At 42.7% G+C, this 20,168-nt stretch overlaps 1 protein-coding gene across 1 annotated transcript in view; it reads left to right on the forward strand.

Annotated features, from left to right (window-relative positions):
- The window catches only part of LOC126161530 (UDP-glucosyltransferase 2-like), a 113,522-nt gene that overhangs the window by 57,508 nt on the left and 35,846 nt on the right, over window positions 1–20,168 (forward strand). The window contains exons 3-5 of the mRNA XM_049917450.1: window positions 1,282–1,460; window positions 7,059–7,518; window positions 16,732–16,954. Of these exons, the coding sequence (XP_049773407.1) occupies window positions 1,282–1,460; window positions 7,059–7,518; window positions 16,732–16,954 (862 nt within the window). The remainder of the gene's footprint in view (window positions 1–1,281; window positions 1,461–7,058; window positions 7,519–16,731; window positions 16,955–20,168) is intronic.

Below are 20,168 nucleotides of genomic sequence, written 5' to 3' on the forward strand. Positions count from 1 at the left end.
GCATGGTTGTTTACATCTTTGGGCGGGTTTGGTGACATCTCTGAACAGTAAAAGGGACTGTGCTGTGATACAATAACCACAGTCCACGTCTATCTTCAGGAGTTCTGGGAACCGGGATGATGCAAAACTTTTTTGATGTGTATGTCTTGGATTGTCCGTGGCTGAAATATCTAGATACTAACTCTATACTTAGAAACTATTGTAATAGTCTTTGAACAAGGAAACACGTAATATTAAATATCTGATTTGTCTCCAATATGACAACCACCCGCCACCTCAGTTCGTCCAGTGAATGACACTTCGGTGCACTGTGACCAAATTAACAGACTTCCCACACTCTGCTGCATCGATATACAGCCGTTAAGATGCAGTCGTCAACTATGTACAGACGACGCAAATAGTAAGAGTTTCATTTCAATCATTTTGTGTAATAATTAATCCTTCGCAATTTGGAAAGACTAGTGATGCCCATAGCTACAATGCTGGACAATAGAAAAAGGACCTTAGCTGTGAGTGGCTCACAACGGAGTTCAATAGGCAGCCACTAAAGTCTTCTGTGATTTGCTCAATAATGTAAAATATCTAACAAGCACACACTTTAATCTAGTGTAAAATCATTTCTTCTGGACAACTCCTGTTCAAAAATGGTTCAAATGGCTCTCAGCACTATGCGACTTAACTTCTGAGGTCATCAGTCGCCTAGAACTTAGAACTAATTAAACCTAACTAACCTAAGGACATCACACACATCCATGCCCGAGGCAGGATTCGAACCTGCGACCGTAGCGGTCGCTCGGTTCCAGACTGCAGCGCCTAGAACCGCACGGCCTGCTCCGGCCGGCTCAACTCCTTCTGTCCTGTAAGTGAATATTTAATGAGAACTGGTAGCATTTGTAGCTGAAAAGATGATATTTTGAATGTGTCGCTAGTTACATGCACTGTGTTGAAGGCTAATATATTTTCTCTTATTTAATTTTAACCAATATGCTGTTCAGTAACCAGTAAGTGGCCAGCTTGTATCGATGCCCACAAAAACAGCAAGAAACGTAGCTAGTAAACTGACTCATTCCATAACATTTCGAAAAAGTCGTACAAATTGTTTTCGAAACATGTAACTAACTAACATTACTACAATGATAAGAATCTCCGCTTTGCATAATTTTGTTTATTTTTCGAGCGAAGTTACTGCAGTTTTGTGATTATGCCTCATTTTATAGAAGCCAGTGAAGTAAACACTGTTAGGACTTTTAAATTTTGTGTCATTGTGTTTTTCTATTGCAGATATCTAACGAGAATCTAACAGAAATTGATTTGTCTGTCGGGTACAAAGTATACAAGACCATTGACCAAGTAGCACTAGCTCAACAGCCGCCAACGCAGAGCCTCTCATTGCTTCGGGATCCCCCGCCAAAATTTATTCCGTTGCTGTTTAAGGAACCGGCAGTTCTGGACTTCATGAGGTGAGTATAACGCAGATACAACATCGATGAACGAAGTATTTTTATGTAATTTTATATGAACGTCCTTCTACCACACTCCACATCCTCACATGTCTCCTACATCCATTTTCCTTTACAAGAATCCCTTCCCCCAGTCCTCATACGTTCGTCTAACTAGAAATGCCCATACAACCGAAACTCACCACACAACCACAGCAAGACGAGTTACAAGAAGAGGAGCAACGGAATGATCCCCTGAAAACACATAGACTCTACAACACTGCCGACTTGCGGAACTCTTTGAAAGCGACTCGTGCCACATGCACATAAATATTTGAGGCTAGAGCGACACAAACATCCCACTCCCCTCTCCACCTTCATCAACCACACCATCACGTCTTTTCACATCCTCAGCCTTCTCCTATCCCACAACCCATCCTATTGTCTCTACGTAGCTTATCAATCGACTCATCACCGTCAAACCTCTAAACCTATACGCCAAATATGGATAACAAAAATCAGTATCCACCTGTAGCTTCAACCTTCACTACCGGCCATTTTCTCCTCTTGTTCCACCTGGACACAACATTTGTCAACCCAAAATTTTTAGCTCAAGAAATCAGAAAGTTTATCCTGACTTCTGCCATTAAACGCATGTAAAAAGATCCGCCAAATGAAATCTCTCAACCCGTAAACTCATACGAAATATATGATTTCGCGACAGATTGTGTGGTATCTCGTAGCGGGGACTCGAATTCGTACTGCTGCAATACTCCTTGCCTTCTGCAGCCAATACTGCTGTTCACAGATCTCCGTGGGTAGACCTCGCTGTTTCACAGCTTCAATCTATCGGTCTCTTAGGTTCTGAACTCTTTATTAGCTCTCATTGCATCATTCCAGGGAGAAAGGTTGTGATCAATAATAATGGCTCGGTAACAGTCTAGGATCTGAAACTCACTGGTAGATTAAAACTGTCTGCCGGATCTGGACTTGAAAATGTAATCTCGTCTCTCGGGGAAATGCTCTTACCTAGTGAGCTATCCGGGCACGACTTACGATCCTCTCCCCTTCTCACTCCTTTAATTCCCCAATTCCTTTTTCTAATTTGCAAACATCAAAGAAGCTCTCTTGAAGGCCTACGTCTCGCCAGACCAGCCCTCTTGGAAAAAAGGAATTTTAATTTTGAAAAAATAACCATAGTGTGTGAATAAATCATTTTCTCCGCGATATCAATTCTTTTCCCTCAAGGTTTGCACGAGAACAGACTGTGAAATTCGAAAAGCAGAGGAGAGGTACTTCCTACGAATGCTGAGGTCATGTCCCGGTCCATCTCACAATTTTAATCTGCCAGGAAGATTAAAACTAGTGCACACTTCTCTGCGGAGTAGAAGAGTCATTACGGAGACTAGGGTTTGTTTCCGGGCATTATTCGGTAAGAATATTAATCCCTTCGAAAGGCAAGGGTTGAGTTTTAGTTGCCGTTTGATAGTTTTAACAGGGAGCAGCCTTCTTCAAAAAACTTCCTTGTAACATCTTTGGTCCAAATACCACATTGACGCCTATTCGCTGTCTGTAGGCAAAACAAACTCATCGCTGTCATCTGTTGTCGCAGTGTTATCATGGGGGTTACCTTGAGACTACCTCCCAGGGTAGAAATCACTAACGTCTTTCACAACATCACGTCCTACATTTGACCACGCTCACCCGCAAATTCAAAGAGTCCTTTTCACAACAGACATTTCACTTGTGATTACATAATTATCTATTCGTGTTGAAATTAAATCTAATCCTCACAAATCCATCCCTAGTGCTACTGCTGCCGAAAGTGCCATGACCAGAATTGTTACCTGACTGGTAGACTAAGAATAACCTCAAGCATATATCGTTACTGCACACCTCGCCACTTTCTAATAGTTTCCAAACTTCACTTCTCTTCCATGAAATACTTGTAACCAAATCATTTCATCAGCTTCTACAAATGCAAACCGACGACACAATTTAACAGGCCATAATTAACTGTATTTATCTGAATCATTGCTACTCCTTCTTCATCTCACTTTTGAAGATAATGTAAGATTCCTTATCAACCTCCAACAAGCATTTGTCACCCCAAAATCTTCAAATGCTGTAACAAAGTTCTCTTGATGTTCGTTTCAGATTCCGACTAAACATTTGAGCACCATTTTCATGTCAACAATTTCACATCTTTTTAAACAACTCATCTACCTAGTCTAAACGCGTCAGTTCTCACTTATATAAAATTTGATCTGTAACCATGCACCATGGTCATGCTATAGCAGTGTATTCTATTCCGCCACAATCGTTCGTACAGAACAAATGAAAGGTAATTCACATATTCCCTCTCCCATCACCATTTCCATATTGCACCTACCTATATTTATCACGACTTACGTCCTGCACCGTTCAGACGACTCACTGCCTGTAGATAGTGGGAACGTAAAGAACATCACCACTGGACCACAAATCCCTGCTCATCACTCTTAGTGAAAATCGCATCCTTATTCTTTTGTTCAAACTCTCAATTATCATATATTCTACTATATATGTGCTAACAAGCCAGGCAGAATTGATATGGGGACAGTCCCATTGGGTATCATCATCAACTGATGCGGATGCTCAGCATGGTCAAATGGTTCAAATGGCTCGGAGCACTATGAGACTTAACTTCTAAGGTCATCAGTCCCCTAGAACTTAGAACTACTTAAACCTAACTAACCTAAGGACATCACACACATCCAGGCCCGAGGCAGGATTCGAACCTGCGACCGTAGCGGTCGCGCGGTTCCAGGCTGTAGCGCCTAGAACCGCTCGGCCACCGCGGCCGGCCAGCATGGTTAAGCGTAGCTTACTGTCACTATTGCTCGTGTTGATTCTGCATTATGTTCATTGGCTACAAGTTCGCCTTGTGATTTGATTGCTCACCAAACATTTATGCCTATGCAGTCCGAAGTGGCGTCTAGAACTGATACGTCAGGGAATCTTTTTATTGATAAACCTATGTGATAAACCTAGGCTGACTTTTGCCTAGCACTTCCTAAAGTTTCTGGGTACGTTAATGAAACATTTCTCGAACCAAATCAAAGCAACCACATACCTGTCCTATCCAACCCCGACATCCAACGGAGTGTCTTCTAAGAGTATTATCAATCCAACTGGAGTCCGTGTCAGGAATTGGCTCCTAACCTATCGCTGCTTTTTTCTGTGCCACACCTTACGAGATCCCTTCCCAGCAGTGCCTATCAATTATGACTGCACCACATTTCCCCCGCAAGCTCTACGTCTTATTGTGAAACCAGGTGATTTTATTCTATAAAACTGGATAAAATGACGTGTCAGCGGCAAGTCCTAATACCCATAATTCTACGAAACACTGAGAAGCGCCAGAACGGATGTATCAAGCGTAACGCGTCATTCATATAAAATTCCTCAATAATTGGCAAGCACTCCAATTCCTCACGGTCAGTAATTATCCGCCATTCTACTCATTCTTCTACAACAGCCTCCCTCCATATTACAATCTGATCAAATCTAACGATTTTGTATCTTTCTGAACGCTTCGTATTTTCTTATAATCATCACTTTAACTTTCACTTTCGTAAAGAAGCAGTGACCACACCAACACTGCTGTCGCATGACTTATTTCTAACTTCCAATACGTGGGCAACCTCGAGAGGCAGACAGAATCACAAAAATCACACAACATGACATAAAAATTACTCTACATAAAAAACAACAGTGAGCCTAGACACGACCACAGCAATAGACATCTGAAAGAAATTATGGTTCCTTCTTGCAGTTCTTAAAGCCCTATGCAATAGTCTCATCTTAACCAGCATCTCTAATTCTTACGACGCATAATGTTCTTTGAACTTGGAAAAGACTACTAGCTATATGACATTTTGCTCTGCTCTCCGTGTTGTTGTTTTTGGGGGCGGAGGGCCGCTCAACAGCCAGGTTGTCAGCGCTGCTTTTCGAATGCATTTCCACATGTTTCTACTGAACTCTCTCTCTCTCTCTCTCTCTCTCTCTCTCTTCCTCTCTCTCTCTCTCTCTCTCTCTCTCTCTCTCTCTCTCTCTCTGTGTGTGTGTGTGTGTGTGTGTGTGTGTGTGTGTGTAATACATCATCATTTCTATCCAGTCACTCGGGTAAGTGGATAGCTATTAACAGCAGCAATTCCCATATCGTCTACTCTGTCTGTGGCATATCACAAGTGTCTTGTCTCTCGTCTACTCTGTCTGTGGCATATCACAAGTGTCTTGTCTCTATCTACTCCTGAATAGCTCTAAATTATCAACATTACAAAACCACCTCTGGCTATATGCTCATGACGTCATTTCCAAAACTTTTTGTTCTACCCTCTAGAATTTCAAACAACTTCTAAAATCCATTTCAACCGGTTTCCAGTAGACTGTGTTGATGCACTATCCTTAAGACCTGCAAAGGATTCTCCTTAAACATTGTTCCCTACATTTACGCTTCATTAAAAATGAAATGTATTCTTCCAATTCCTCGAATGTCATGCACTTCAACCTTTTCTTTCTAAGTTCATCAAACACACCTCGATCCGCACTGTACACAATTTTCTATTTCTTTGAAAACATACACCTATCTCTAATACTGATATATTGGCTAACTTTTACCAATACGTACTTCGAACTTCGCATTCGCTTATCGTTGTCCAACACAACTGAAAGCAACTGTACCAACAAATCCTACCAAGAACAAAAATTTTAGACATTTTACCCAAATCAAATTTAACTGTCTCCTTAAACAGACTGCATATATTCATCCTAACAGCTAGAATGTACAATTCCTTTACAACTAGAAATCAGGGGTCCTCTCCCCTCCATATCATTCATTAAAGTTTGCTTATGACCCATATCTAAATTATATTATTGTCTTATCATCAAAATCCTTTATGAGGATGGAAGGTTTTCGGTTAATTTCATTGATTAAATCTTCTCGGAGTACCAGCCGAATCATAACATCGTCTTGTCGTAACATTTAGACGAGTTTCCTATTTGTCAAGCAAAGTCTGAAAGTGACTGGCAGGAAACTCGTCGAAACGTTACATTACGACGCCCCGACACGGCTGATAACACGAGAGATTCCGTCAATCAAAATCCTTTTTAATTCATAATAAACACAGACTCCATTGTTGCTACACCCAATGGCATTAGAAGTATTCAACTGCTCTCGTCCATTCATCCAAGATATCCAAACGTATGATGCAAGTCCTCGACATATGACCATCTTCATCATTATTTTGAATCGTATCACCGGCTCGTGATACTGTAGTTACTGTTTATAATGTTCAATATTTGTTTCGTAAGCGCAGAATCATAATTATTATAGTTTCTTAATCGTTCATTGCTCCTTAAACAACAGAGAGCTTGTAACATTTGTCCTCAATTTTAGTGTCGGGCGCACTGGTAGGAGTGGAAGATGACGTAAGAATTCTTCTTTGGAATAACTGTTGCAAACAACAGTTTAAATATTGCAAAATTGTTCTAAGGTAGTGAAGCCTTGTAGAAAGCGTTGACAATTTGTTTCGTGTCTTAGGATGTAATTGCCCAAATTTGTTGTATTTCTTTCAGGAGGAACCACAGTTTCGATCTCGTAGTCATGGAGTGGTTTCCGTACCATGCTTTTTACGGGCTGATCCACAAGGTTGGATCGCCTCCCATGGTAGGCGTCATCACGCTGACGCCATTCGCTCCCATCTACTACGCTATGGGAAACCCGATGAACCCGGCGTACATGCCGGACGTGTGGATCGGCTACTCCCACCACATGGGTTTCTGGGAGCGCGCGTACAACGCACTCTTCTACCTCTGGATCCACTACGTGTGGTTCTACGACCTGATGGCCGGCCAGGAGGCCATCATGAGGGACGTGTTTGGGCCGGACCCACCGTCAGTGTACGAGACGGAGCGCAACTACAGCCTCCTCATCGTCAACAACCACTTCTGTCTGGAGTATCCACGCCCGCACCTGCCAAACATCATCGAGATCCCTGGCATCCACGTGAAGACTGACGTCGAACCTCTACCCAAGGTGAGTGCAGCGTACAGGGTGAAAAGTTCAAATGGTTCAAATGGCTCTGAGCACTATGGGACTTAACTGCTGTGGTCATCAGTCCCCTAGAACTTAGAACTACTTAAACCTAACAAACCTAAGAACATCACACACATCCATGCCCGAGGCAGGATTCGAACCTGCGACCGTAGCGGTCGCGCGGTTCCAGACTGTAGCGCCTACACCGCTCGGCCACTCTGGCCGGCAGGGTGAAAAGTATTTAAACCGACAAACTCTGGGAGATTGTAGGGGACATCAAAACAAATATTTTTCCCTGATGTCATTTTTTCCTATGAGGAGAATTTAAACCGGTAGAGGAAGATTTCCCTGGCGGCATATTAATTAAACCAACAAACACTTTTCCATTTTTTTATGATCAAGAGACAACACATTTACACAGCCCAATTTCAATTACAGTAGATTTTCAAAAATGCCTCCATTGACACGTAAACAAAGGTCACACCGTCGGATCACGTTCTGTCTGACGCGGGCAAAAACCCCAGGAGTATCCTGAATTGTTCCTGCTGCTGCTACTATCCGGACAACCAGATCCTCTTCTGATACAACAGGAGTTACGTAAACAGGGTTGCGCATCTCTCCCCAAACAAAAAAGCCCAGAGGGGTCATATCTGGAGATCGAGCAGGCCATGGTACAGGACCACGTCTGCCAATCCACGTTTCTGGGAACCGTCGGTCCAGGAATCGACGCACACGACGACTAAAATGTGCCGGCGTCCCGTCATGTTGGAACCACGTGCGTTGTCTTGTTGGGAGTGGGACGTCTTACAGCAATTCTGGCAATGCTCTGGCAACAAAATTGTAATAGTGCCTGCCATTTAATGGCCTAGGTAGCAAATACGGCCCAATTAAACAGTCCCCAACACCACAGACCCACACATTAACTAAGAACCGCACTTGATGAGCGCTAGTAATTGTGGCATGTGGGATATCCTGACTCCAAACATGCGAATTGTGCATGTTGAAGACTCCATAACGCCCGAACGTTGCTTCATCGGCAAACAACACAGAGGATGGAAATGTAGGATGCCTTTCATACTGCTCCAGGTACCACTGCGAAAACTGTGCTCTGGGTGGATAATCGATCGGTTCCAGATTGTGGACACGCTGGAAGTGAAATGGACGTAACAATTGCTCTCGAAGGACTGTTCTTACATTTGTCTGATTCGTCCCCATGTTACGTGCAATTGCACGAGTGCTGATTGAAGGATCCCGCTCCACATGCTGCAAGACAGCTTCCTCAAATTTCAGCGTTCTTCCCGTGCGACGGCGTCCCTGTCCAGGTAATCTGCTAAATGACCCGGTCTCACGCAGACGTTGGTACACAGCAGCAAAGGTCGTATGATGCGGGATACGGCGATTAGGATATTGTTGTTGATCAACCCGCTGTGCGGCTCGTCCGTTGTGGTGCGCTACGTAGTACGCACCAACCACATCAGTGTACTCACTCCAGGTGTATCGCTCCATTAGTAAACAGAGACAATGCAGTACTACACTGGTGGACAGCAGTTGCCTACAACAGAAGAGCTAAATACGCCCTCTAACTACTGAAGATCGTAATACGGCCTCTAACAAGTGAAGAGCGTTATACGCCCCCAGCGGTTTAAATAATCCACATAAGAAAAAATTGACATTAGGGAAAAATGTTTGTTTTGATGTTCCCTACACCCTCCCAGAGTTTGTCGGTTTAAATACTTTTCACCCTGTATAAGATCCGTAATGCTGCGATAGCAGAGAGGAAGTAATTTTGGAATGGGATCAAATTTGATATCGGTTGAAATTACATGTTAACTGTTGCCAGTTTCAATTTATTTCAACTATGCTTTTCAGAGATTGAAACCTCCTTCGTCCAGTGGATTTACGTCAATTAATATTACATGATCTGATGGGCAGGGTGAGCACCAATCTGCGATTGTTTGCTAATGATGCGGTAATGTACAGTCGTCGTTGAGCGACTGTATGAGGATATAGGATGATTATTTTTGAAAAATATGTTTGCTATAATCACTGGCAGGTTGCTTTAAATATAAAAAATGTAAGTTGATGGAGATGAGCAGCCAAAACGACCCTGTAATTTCCGAATACAGTATCAGTGGTGTGCTGCTAGTTACAGTCACGCCGATTAAATACCTAGCCGTATCGTTGCAAAGCGATATGAAATGAAATATCCACGTAAGGTCGGTAGTAAGGTAGCTGAATGTTCGACTTGGTTGTATTGAGTGAATTTTAGAGAAAGAGGAGCCGGTCAGAGTGGCCGAGCGGTTCTAGGCGCTACAGTCTGGAACCGCGCGACCGCTACGGTCGCAGGTTCGAATCCTGCCTCGGGCATGGATGTGTGTGATGTCCTTAGGTTAGTTAGGTATAAGTAATTCTAAGTCTAGGGGACTGATGACCTCAGCAGTTAAGTCCCACAGTGCTCAGAGCCATTTGAACCAGCCATATCGTAGAGGAGATCGCGCATAGAGCACAAGTGCAACCCTTTCTTGAGTACTGCACGAGTGTCTGAGATCCCCACGAGGTCGGATTAAAGGGAGACATTGAAGCACTAAGTTACAGGCGGGGTCGGACAATACGCAAATATTACGGAGATGTTTCGTGAATTCAAATGAGAATCCCCGGGATTATGACTTTCTTTTCGCGAAAAGCTATTGAGAAAGTTCACAGAATCGGCAATTGTGACTCATTGCGGAACTATTCTACTGCCATCAACGTACATCTCCCGCAAGGACCACGAAGACAAGATAGGAAAAATTCGGGCACTTACAGACGCATTTAAGTAGCAGTTTTCCCTGAACCATTTGCGAGTGGAACAGAAAGGGGAATGGCTAGCAGTGGTGCAAAGTATACTCTGCCTTGCCCGCCCGGCTAGCCGTGCAGTCAAACGCACTGATTTCCGGGTGGGAAGGCGTCCCGGTCCCCGGTACGAATCCGCCCGGCGGCTTAGTGTCGATGTCTGCTGTGGCGGCCAGTCTGTGGATGGTTTTTAAGGCGGTTTTCCATCTGCTTTTTTGGGGGGGGGGGGGGGGGGGGCGAACGGCACAATAACCCTGGGTTCGGTGAGGGGCGGCGGTGGGGTGAGTGGACTGCTGTAGCCTTGTGGGGTTGTGTACGACTGAGGGCTACGTCGGGGACGAAGCCTCTCCGACGTTTTACGTCCCCAGTTCAATACAATACAATACAATGCAAATCCTCCGCCTTGCTCCATATCATGGGTTAAAGAATATGTATGTACCTGTAGATGAAGTATTTACGACTTTGAGTAATCTGTGGCGTTGTCTCCAATGGTATCTGGTCCTCTTTCTGGCGTGTTACACCACATACACATAACATACACCTATTAACCACTGAAGTGAGCAAAGATGAATCACATAAGTTAACGAAGATGACCGCAAGTTTCCTTAAGCTGCATGCACATGTACTTATCCATATAAATCCACCTGTTAGTGAAGGTTTAGCTCTCTGAAACGCGAAGTGGAAGCAAAATAAGTTTTTATTGGTAACAGGAAAATTGATCTTTGAATCGAGGACATGACTCTATCCTCACATATACGAGAAGAAATGATACATTGTTTGTAATATAATGGTTTGTAACATTCAGAGAAACAAAAATACAGAATATTCTTAGTGTTCAAACAGTAATGTCAAAAGCTATATAGAATTTACTAACAGTCTTAAATTGATAAAGTATTTACAGGGAAGAAAACATGTAATACAGCTTGCGCTACAAGAATTTACTCTGAACACCATTGCTCATCAGCACTCATCCAGTTGATCACGTGTCGTATATCCGCAAATACGTGACTGACTCGAAAAATATTTGATTAACAGAACACACGGAGTATGTACGGCGATTGTTCCACAGAAATGAAACATTCGACCAAGTAAGTATAAGAGCACAGCTCACATTCTCAGTATACATACACGATTTACCAGGCACGATCAGCAGTGCTGTAAGATTGTTAGCCGGCGATGCCGCTTTTACAGGAAAATATCGCCGCTGGACAGTCCTAACGACGTGGATAAAATTTCCAGTTGATATGATAAAAGGTATCTCTCTTTAAACGTGGATAAATATAAGATAATGACTAAAGCTAAGCGAAAAAACTCGCTCTACTTACGTCACCCCAACTTTCTTAGCTAAGCAAGAACCGGTGAGCATTAGTTATCAGGAGACAAGCTGACGCGCCCGGGTTCCCGGGTTTGATTCCCGGCGGGGTCAGGGATTTTCTCTGCCTCGTGATGAGTGGGTGTTGTGTGATGTCCTTAGGTTAGTTAGGTTTAAGTAGTTCTAAGTTCTAGGGGACTGATGACCATAGATGTTAAGTCCCATAGTGCTCAGAGCCAAGCTGACGTGCGCAGGGCCTATCTTGCAAGCGTTGTTACGCCATTCCAAAACTTTACAAGATGAAATGAGATTACAATTATCGTTGTCCACTAATTGAGATTTGGTCGCAAGTACTGTAATATTTAACTAGCAGTCTGTATAAACAATTACGCTTCGATAATTTTCGTATAAATGGTCTGATAGTTTAGAGTAGTGGTCGTCAAACTGCAGCCCGACTCAACTATTCCAGCGGCCCACGACTCTCAACCGTATTGTACAACGTGCGTCTGAAAAATTCGTTGAATGGTCTCAAAAAATAAAGAAACAATACTTACAAACAGAATACGTTTGCTAGCCTTCGAAGTAATCAATGTTAAATAGAACACACTTCCGACAAGGGTTGTAAAGGTCTTGGCAAGCGTCAGCAAATGCTTCTTGTGGAGTCGCTCGGAGCAGCGTGGGGACGAGCAATGTCTGCGAAGCGTAAGCCTTTCAGAGGCAATTTAAGGAAGAGGAACAAAAAGAAGGTTTCCGGCGCCATACTTGGAGAATTATTAGGGTACTAAAGACCAGTTAACTTGGGCCGACTGAGACCGCTGAGAACGCAGACGTGGTGGATATCCAAGAACGGATGACCACGTGTGCTGCGAAAGATTTCGGAAGAAGCGTTTCCTGACAGTTTCCAACAACTTTACAACCGGTGACAGAAGTCTCTCCTGTCTAACGGTGATCACTGTGAAGGCCAGTAAAGATATTTTGTTTGTAATTATTGTTTCTTTTACTGTCTGAGATCATTCCCCGATCTTTTCAGACGTTGTTGTTATTGTGGTCTTCAGTCCTGAGACTGGTTTGATGCAGCTCTCCATGCTACTCTATCCTGTGCAAGCTTCTTCATCTCCCAGTACCTACTGCAACCTACATCCTTCTGAATCTGCTTAGTGTATTCATCTCTTGGTCTCCCCCTACGATTTTTACCCTCCACGCTGCCCTCCAATACTAAATTGGTGATCCCTTGATGCCTCAGAACATGTCCTACCAACCGATCTCTTCTTCTGGTCAAGTTGGGCCACAAACTTCTCTTCTCCCCAATCCTATTCAATACTTCCTCATTAGTTATGTGATCTACCCATCTAATCTTCAGCATTCTTCTGTAGCACGACATTTCGAAAGCTTCTATTCTCTTCTTGTCTAAACTATTTACCGTCCATGTTTCACTTCCATACATGGCTACACTCCATACAAATACTTTCAGAAATGACTTCCTGACACTTAAATCTATACTCGATGTTAACAAATTTCTCTTCTTCAGAAACGCTTTCCTTGCCATTGCCAGTCTACATTTTATATCCTCTCTACTTCGACCATCATCAGTTATTTTGCTCCCCAAATAGCAAAACTCCTTTACTACTTTAAGTGCCTCATTTCCTAATCTAATACCCTCAACATCAACCGACTTAATTCGACTACATTCCATTATCCTCGTTTTGCTTTTGTTGATGTTCATCTTATATCCTCCCTTCAAGACACCATCCATTCCGTTTAACTGCTCTTCCAAATCCTTTGCTGTCTCTGACAGAATTACAATGCCATCGGCGAACCTCAAAGTTTTTATTTCTTCTCCATGGATTTTAATGCCTACTCCGAACTTTTCTTTTGTTTCCTTTACTGCTTGCTCAATATACAGATTGAATAACATCGGGGAGAGGCTACAACCCTGTCTTTACTCCCTTCCCAACCGCTGCTTCCCTTTCATGTCCCTCGACTCTTATATCTGCCATCTGGTTTCTGTACAAATTGTAAATAGCCTTTCGCTCCCTTTATTTTACCCCTGCTACCTTTAGAATCTGAAAGAGAGTATTCCAGTCAACATTGTCAATAGCTTTCTCTAAGTCTACAAATGCTAGAAACGTAAGTTTGCCTTTCCTTAATCTTTCTTCTAAGATAAGTCGTAAGGTCAGTATTGCCTCACGTGTTCCAGTATTTCTACGGAATCCAAACTGATCTTCCCCGAGGTCGGCTTCTACTAGTTTTTCCATTCGTCTGTAAAGAATTCGTGTTAGTATTTTGCAGCCGTGGCTTATTAAACTGATTGTTCGGTAATTTTCACATCTGTCAACACCTGCTTTCTTTGGGATTGGAATTATTATATTCTTCTTGAAGTCTGAGGGTATTTCGCCTGTTTCATACATCTTGCTCACCAGATGGTAGAGTTTTGTCAGGACTGGCTCTCCCAAGGCTGTCAGTAGTTCCAATGGAATGTTGTCTACTCCGGGGGCCTTGTTTCGACTCAGGTCTTTCAGTGCTCTGTCAAACTCTTCACGCAGTATCATATCTCCCATTTCATCTTCATCTACATCCTCTTCCATTTCCATAATATTGTCCTCAAGTACATCGCACTTGTATAGACCCTCTATATACTCCTTCCACCTTTCTGCTTTCCCTTCTTTGCTTAGAACTGGGTTTCCATCTGAGCTCCTGATGTTCATACAAGTGGTTCACTTATCTCCAAAGGTCTCTTTAATTTTCCTGTAGGCAGTATCTATCTTACCCCTACTGAGATAAGCCTCTACATCCTTACATTTGTCCTCTAGCCATCCCTGCTTAGCCATTTTGCACTTCCTGTTGATCTCATTTTTGAGACGTTTGTATTCCTTTTTGCCTGCTTCATTTACTGCATTTTTATATTTTCTCCTTTCATCAATTAAATTCTATATTTATTCTGTTACCCAAGGATTTCTACTAGCCCTCGTCTTTTTACCTACTTGATCCTCTGCTACCTTCACTACTTCATCCCTCAAAGTTACCCATTCTTCTTCTACTGTATTTCTTTCCCCCATTCCTGTCAATTGTTCCCTTATGCTCTCCCTGAAACTCTGTACAACCTCTGGTTCTTTCAGGTTACCCAGGTCCCATCTCCTTGAATTCCCACCTTTTTGCAGTTTCTTCAGTTTTAATCTACAGGTCATAAACAATAGATTGTGGTCAGAGTCCACATCTGCCCCTGGAAATGTCTTACAATTTAAAACCTGGTTCCTAAATCTCTGTCTTAGCATTATATATTCTATCTGATACCTTTTAGGACCTCCATGGTTCTTCCATGTATACAACCTTTTCAGACGTACCTTGTGTAATAATATGATCTAGCAACCAGCAGCCGAATTCAACTACCAACGTAAAGAAATGTTTATCCCTCGCAGTACCAAGGAGGGTAGGGGAGTGAGGGTACTTTGAAACCACCTTTCGAATATATTGTAGTCTAGTCAGTTACTTCACATTTTAAAGCTTAGAAAAAACATATTTATTGTTTGTAATAATTTCTTCTTCCAAATTTCATAAATTTCTTAAATTTTTCAGTTAAATTTAACTATAAAATTTAAGTCTTAGTAGTGGTTGTCAGGTTTCCCAGTCACTGTCATATTCAACATTCTCAGGTTCAGGACGTTACTCACACATCAACATATATTTTTTGAATAAAAAATTACTGAATTTTGCATTTGTAATTATTTTAAGGCGGGCGTAGGGTACCCTAGCCCCCCCCCCCCCCCCCCATGTCGATAGTACACATTACTGGAAGTATGTTGATACTGCTCAGAGAGTGCTAAAATATATTTTCAGGTTATGAACCCTACTTAGCCATCAGTATCACTTCAAAAAACATGTTTTTAACATAAGGCAACAACAATTAACGAATTTTTTCAACTCTTTTGTAGTGTGCATGAAGTAACTATGCTTGGTAATTCGCGTTAAAGAAAATGCGTTGGTATTTCTAGAGTAAAGAGGGTAGATTTCCTATTCAGCAACAGACAAAAATACAGAGACAGTAATATTTTAAGATGTGCTTAATTTTAGTTGATGTTGACGAATTTGGTTGTAATCTAAGGACAGGTGGTCGCTAGCTCAGGAGCAGCGGCGTAAGTAGTGGTCCCGCTGGAGGTTACAGTATTTGTGAATTGGAATATTTTGTTGCTTGTCTTACTGTACTGACAGCTCACGGACGTGATTGGCTCGTAACGATCAGCTGGCATGGTATAAATATCAGATGGAGGTAACATGGATTCGTGAATGTGCATTACAGAGACGGTCATCTTCAGCTGCGCTTCATATTTGTAGCAACGAATATGCAGTAAAATTAAGGCTATTGTAGCATAACGCAATGAGTAGAAGCAAAATGACATTTAAAACATTTATCAGACATCTGTGATGGTGTCACATGTTTCATACAGCATTTAAAAATAAGTAAAATTACTGTTCTTAACCAAACAGTCGCTCCGGCAACACTTCGTCGGCAAGTATAATGTCAAAACTTTGGGGTCGCTGAGGGTGGTAGCACACTGAAACACAGAACAATAGACAAGAAGTGTTCCGCCTTTTAACAATCAGTGGCTTGGGACCGACAGCCAACTTTTCGCGCCCTTCTTATAAGTGTCCTGTTGTAGCTCATCATATATCAGTTTATGTAGGTTACAAATTAACAAGATCGGTTAATATAGGGCCGAGTTGCCGTCCTACAGTGTCAGTATTGGCACTTGAGCAAAACGATTGACGACCACTGGTCTAGAGACGTCGTCAGTGTGAAACAACCAGGAATTAAAAACATGCAAAATCGGACTACTTTGAAGAGCTGCACAGAAATTCCGTCCCACGCTCAACTAGGTAAACCATCTCCTGTACGCGATCTGAAAATTGAAAAGCTCATTCATAAGACCTTTTTCGCTTTCACTGACCATGAATTCAGTAAATTTTAATCATTCTTTAAGGCACTTTCGAACTGCTTTCGCAACATTAGAAAGACAGAATCTGTCCGTTGAGTGGCGTCTCCTGCAGGTACTGACGTGCCCTGACGATTGCAGGACATCCAGGAATTCCTGGACGGCGCTGAGCACGGGGCGGTCTACTTCAGCCTCGGATCCCTCGCCAAGAGCAGCTCTCTGCCCTGGGAGAAGGTCCAGGCCTTCGTGGAGGCCTTCCAGGAGCTGCCGCAGAGGGTCCTCTGGAAGTGGGAGAACGAGTCCCTGCCGGGGCAGTCAGCCAACGTGATGGTCAGCAAGTGGATACCTCAGCAAGACGTTCTCCGTAAGTTATCATTCTCCATTACACTAAATCTGTCTGAAGCAGGGATGATCGATTGTTTTTGTGAACTGTGCTAAAATGAAATCAACATTTTCAAACTGCGCTCTGTGCTCCGAAGCAATAACACAAATTTCAATCTCAATTTGAAATCAAAATATGGGTTTTCCAATTCGTCTAGAAGACAGGAAATATTTTTCTGAGATGTAAAATATAATTTGCTAATAAAGGAACAAATAGTGTCTACATCAATTGAAGGTGGTGCGACGGACGCCATAAAGTTGAGGGAGTTGAGGCAAACCATTTAGTTTTCATCCTTAGCGAGGAACAGGATTGGCAGTAGTGAAGGGGGATGATATAAGAGGCGCAGATTTGGCATAGAAGCGATGGTCTACAAGTGGTAGCTCTGAGCAGGACGTTGAGAATTTTTGTACATCATTGACACAAGCGGATATCCGGTTTCCGGAAACTGTAAGGTGCAATTAATTTGCGGAGACTCATCTCAGCCGAGAGAGTGAAATCGTCTAACAGTTCTCCCTGAGAATGCAAGAAAAATAAATTGGTAGAGACTAATATTTGCGACATTGCCTTTATTCTTACTTTATACAACCCGTGGTCTAGGGGTTTGCCTTGTTGGTTGGTAATCAAAAGTTCTCGGTACCTGATTCGAACCCCGCCATCGTTTAAATTTTGAACAAAAATCATCGGCAGTGGCGGCCGAAGACTTCCGGAACAAGAAGTCACCATCATTCTGCCAACGGTCTGGTCAAAGAGGGTGGAGGAGCGGACAGAATTCAGTGTACTCTCTCCCCCTTGGGATAGGAAACTGTGGAAGAATCAGCAATAATCAACGCCATGAGGATGCAGAAGACAGTGGAAACCACTGCATGGAAGACACATAATGTCTATCAACAGTACAGCTGGCCGGGGTGGCCTAGCGGTTGTAGGCGCTACAGTCTGGAACCGCGTGACTGCTACGGTCGCAGGTTCGAATCCTGCCTCGGGCATGGATTTGTGTGATGTCCTTAGGTTTAAGTAGTTCTAAGTTCTAGGGGACTGATGACCTCAGATGTTAAGTCCCATAGTGCTCTGAGTCATTTGAACCAACTGTACATATGGCCTGTAACTGAAAAATGTCATTATGATCTCTCCACTGGAAAAAGATACCGAAATAAACGGCCATACACGTCTCCAGGAGGGGCTCCCAAGGGGGAGGTGATCATGAGAAAAAAATTGAATAGTCAACGAAAACCAACGAGTCAAGGCGTACAATGTCAGAAATTTGAACGTAGTAAGGAAGCTACAAAATCTGAAAAGGGAAATGCTAAGCCTCATTCTAGAACCAATGAGGGTCAGTGAAGTGAAATGGAAAGAAGACAAGGACTTCTGGTCAGATGAGTGTAGTGTAATTTCAGTTGCAGCAGAAAATGGCATAAAGGATGTAAGATTCGTTGTAACTAGGAAGGTAGGGCAGAGAGTGAGTTACTGTAAACAGTTCAGTGATAGGGCTGTTATCATCAGAATCGACAGCAAATCATTACCAGCAATGATAGTTCAGGTACACATGCAGACGTCGCAAGCTGAAGATGAGGAGATAGAACAAGTATATGAGGATATTGAAACGGTAATTCAGTATGTAAAGGAAGATGAAAATCTAATAGTCATGGGGGATGTGAAAGCTGCTGTGAGGGCTTAGAAAAATGAATGGAAGAGGAGCAAGGCTAATTGAGTTCTGCAATAAAATTCAGCCAGTAATAAGGAATGCTCTGTGCGAGAACTGCAAGAAGAGGAGGTATACTTGGAAAAGGCCGGGAGATACGGCAAGATTTCAGTTAGATTACGTCATATTCCGGCAGAGATTACAAAATCAGATACTGGATTGTAATGTGTACCCAGGAGCAGATACAGACTCTGATCACAATAAAGTAATGATGAAGATTAGGCTGAAATTAATAGACTAGTCAGGGTTGGGTTGGGTTGTTTTTGGGGAGGAGACCAGACAGTGAGGTCATCGGTCTCTTCGGATTAGGGAACGACGGAGAAGGAAGTCGGCCGTGCCCTTTCAATGGAACCATCCCGGATTTTTGCCTGAAGCGATTTAGGGAAATCACGGAAAACCTAAATCAGGATGGCCGGACACGGGATTGGACCGTGATCCTCCCGAATACGAGTCCAGCGTGCTAGCCACTGCGCCACCTCACGCGGTAGACTAGTCAGGAGGAATCAGTGTGCAGCGAAGTGGGATACAGAAGAACTAATGAATGAAGAGATATGCTTGAAGTTCTCTGTGGCTATAGATAGTGCGATAAGGAATAGTTCAGTAGGCATTTCAGTCGAAGAGACATGGACATGTCTAAAAGCGCAACGACGGAATTTGGAAAGAAAAACGTAGATACAAGGAAGCTAACCGCGAAGAAATCATGGGTAAAAGAAGAAATACTTCAGTTGATTGACGAAAGAACGAAGTACAAAAATGTTCAGGGAAATTCTGGAATACAGAAATATAAGTCACTTAGGAATGAAATAAACAGAAAGTGCAGTGAATCTAAGACGAATGGCTGCATAAAAATGTGAAGAAATTGAAAAAGAAATGATTGTCGGAAGAACTGATTGAACGTATAGAAAAGTCAAAACAACTTTCAGTGAAATTAAAAGTAGGGGTGGTGACAGTAAAAGTACAACGGGAATCCCACAGTCAATTGCAGACGAGAGTGCGGATAGGTGGCAAGAGTACATTGAAGGCCTCTATGAAGGGGAATACTAATCTGATAAACTGATAGACGAAGAAACAGGAGTCGATATAGAAGATATAGGGAATCTAATATTGGAATCAGAAGTAAGGAGGTTTGGACGATTTAAAATCGTGTAAGGCATAAGGGGTAGATAACTTTCGATCAGAAATTCTAAAATCATTGGGAGAAGTGGCAACAAAGCGAATATTCACGTTGGTATGTAGAAAGTATGAACCTGGTGATATACCATCTGACTTTCGGAGAAACATTATTCACACAAATCTGAAGATATAAGAGCCCATAACTGCCAGAATTACCTCACAATCAGCTTAGCAGCGGATGCATCTAATTTGCTTACAAGTATAATATACAGAAGAATGGAAAAGAAAATTCAGGATGTGTTAGATGACGAGCCAAGAGGGAACAATACGAGTACGAGAACAAGAACGAAGTGCTCGGCTTAGAAAGGATGTAAGACAGGGATGTAA

Source organism: Schistocerca cancellata, chromosome 2 (assembly GCF_023864275.1).
Source record: "Schistocerca cancellata isolate TAMUIC-IGC-003103 chromosome 2, iqSchCanc2.1, whole genome shotgun sequence".
Classification (NCBI taxonomy): domain Eukaryota; kingdom Metazoa; phylum Arthropoda; class Insecta; order Orthoptera; family Acrididae; genus Schistocerca; species Schistocerca cancellata.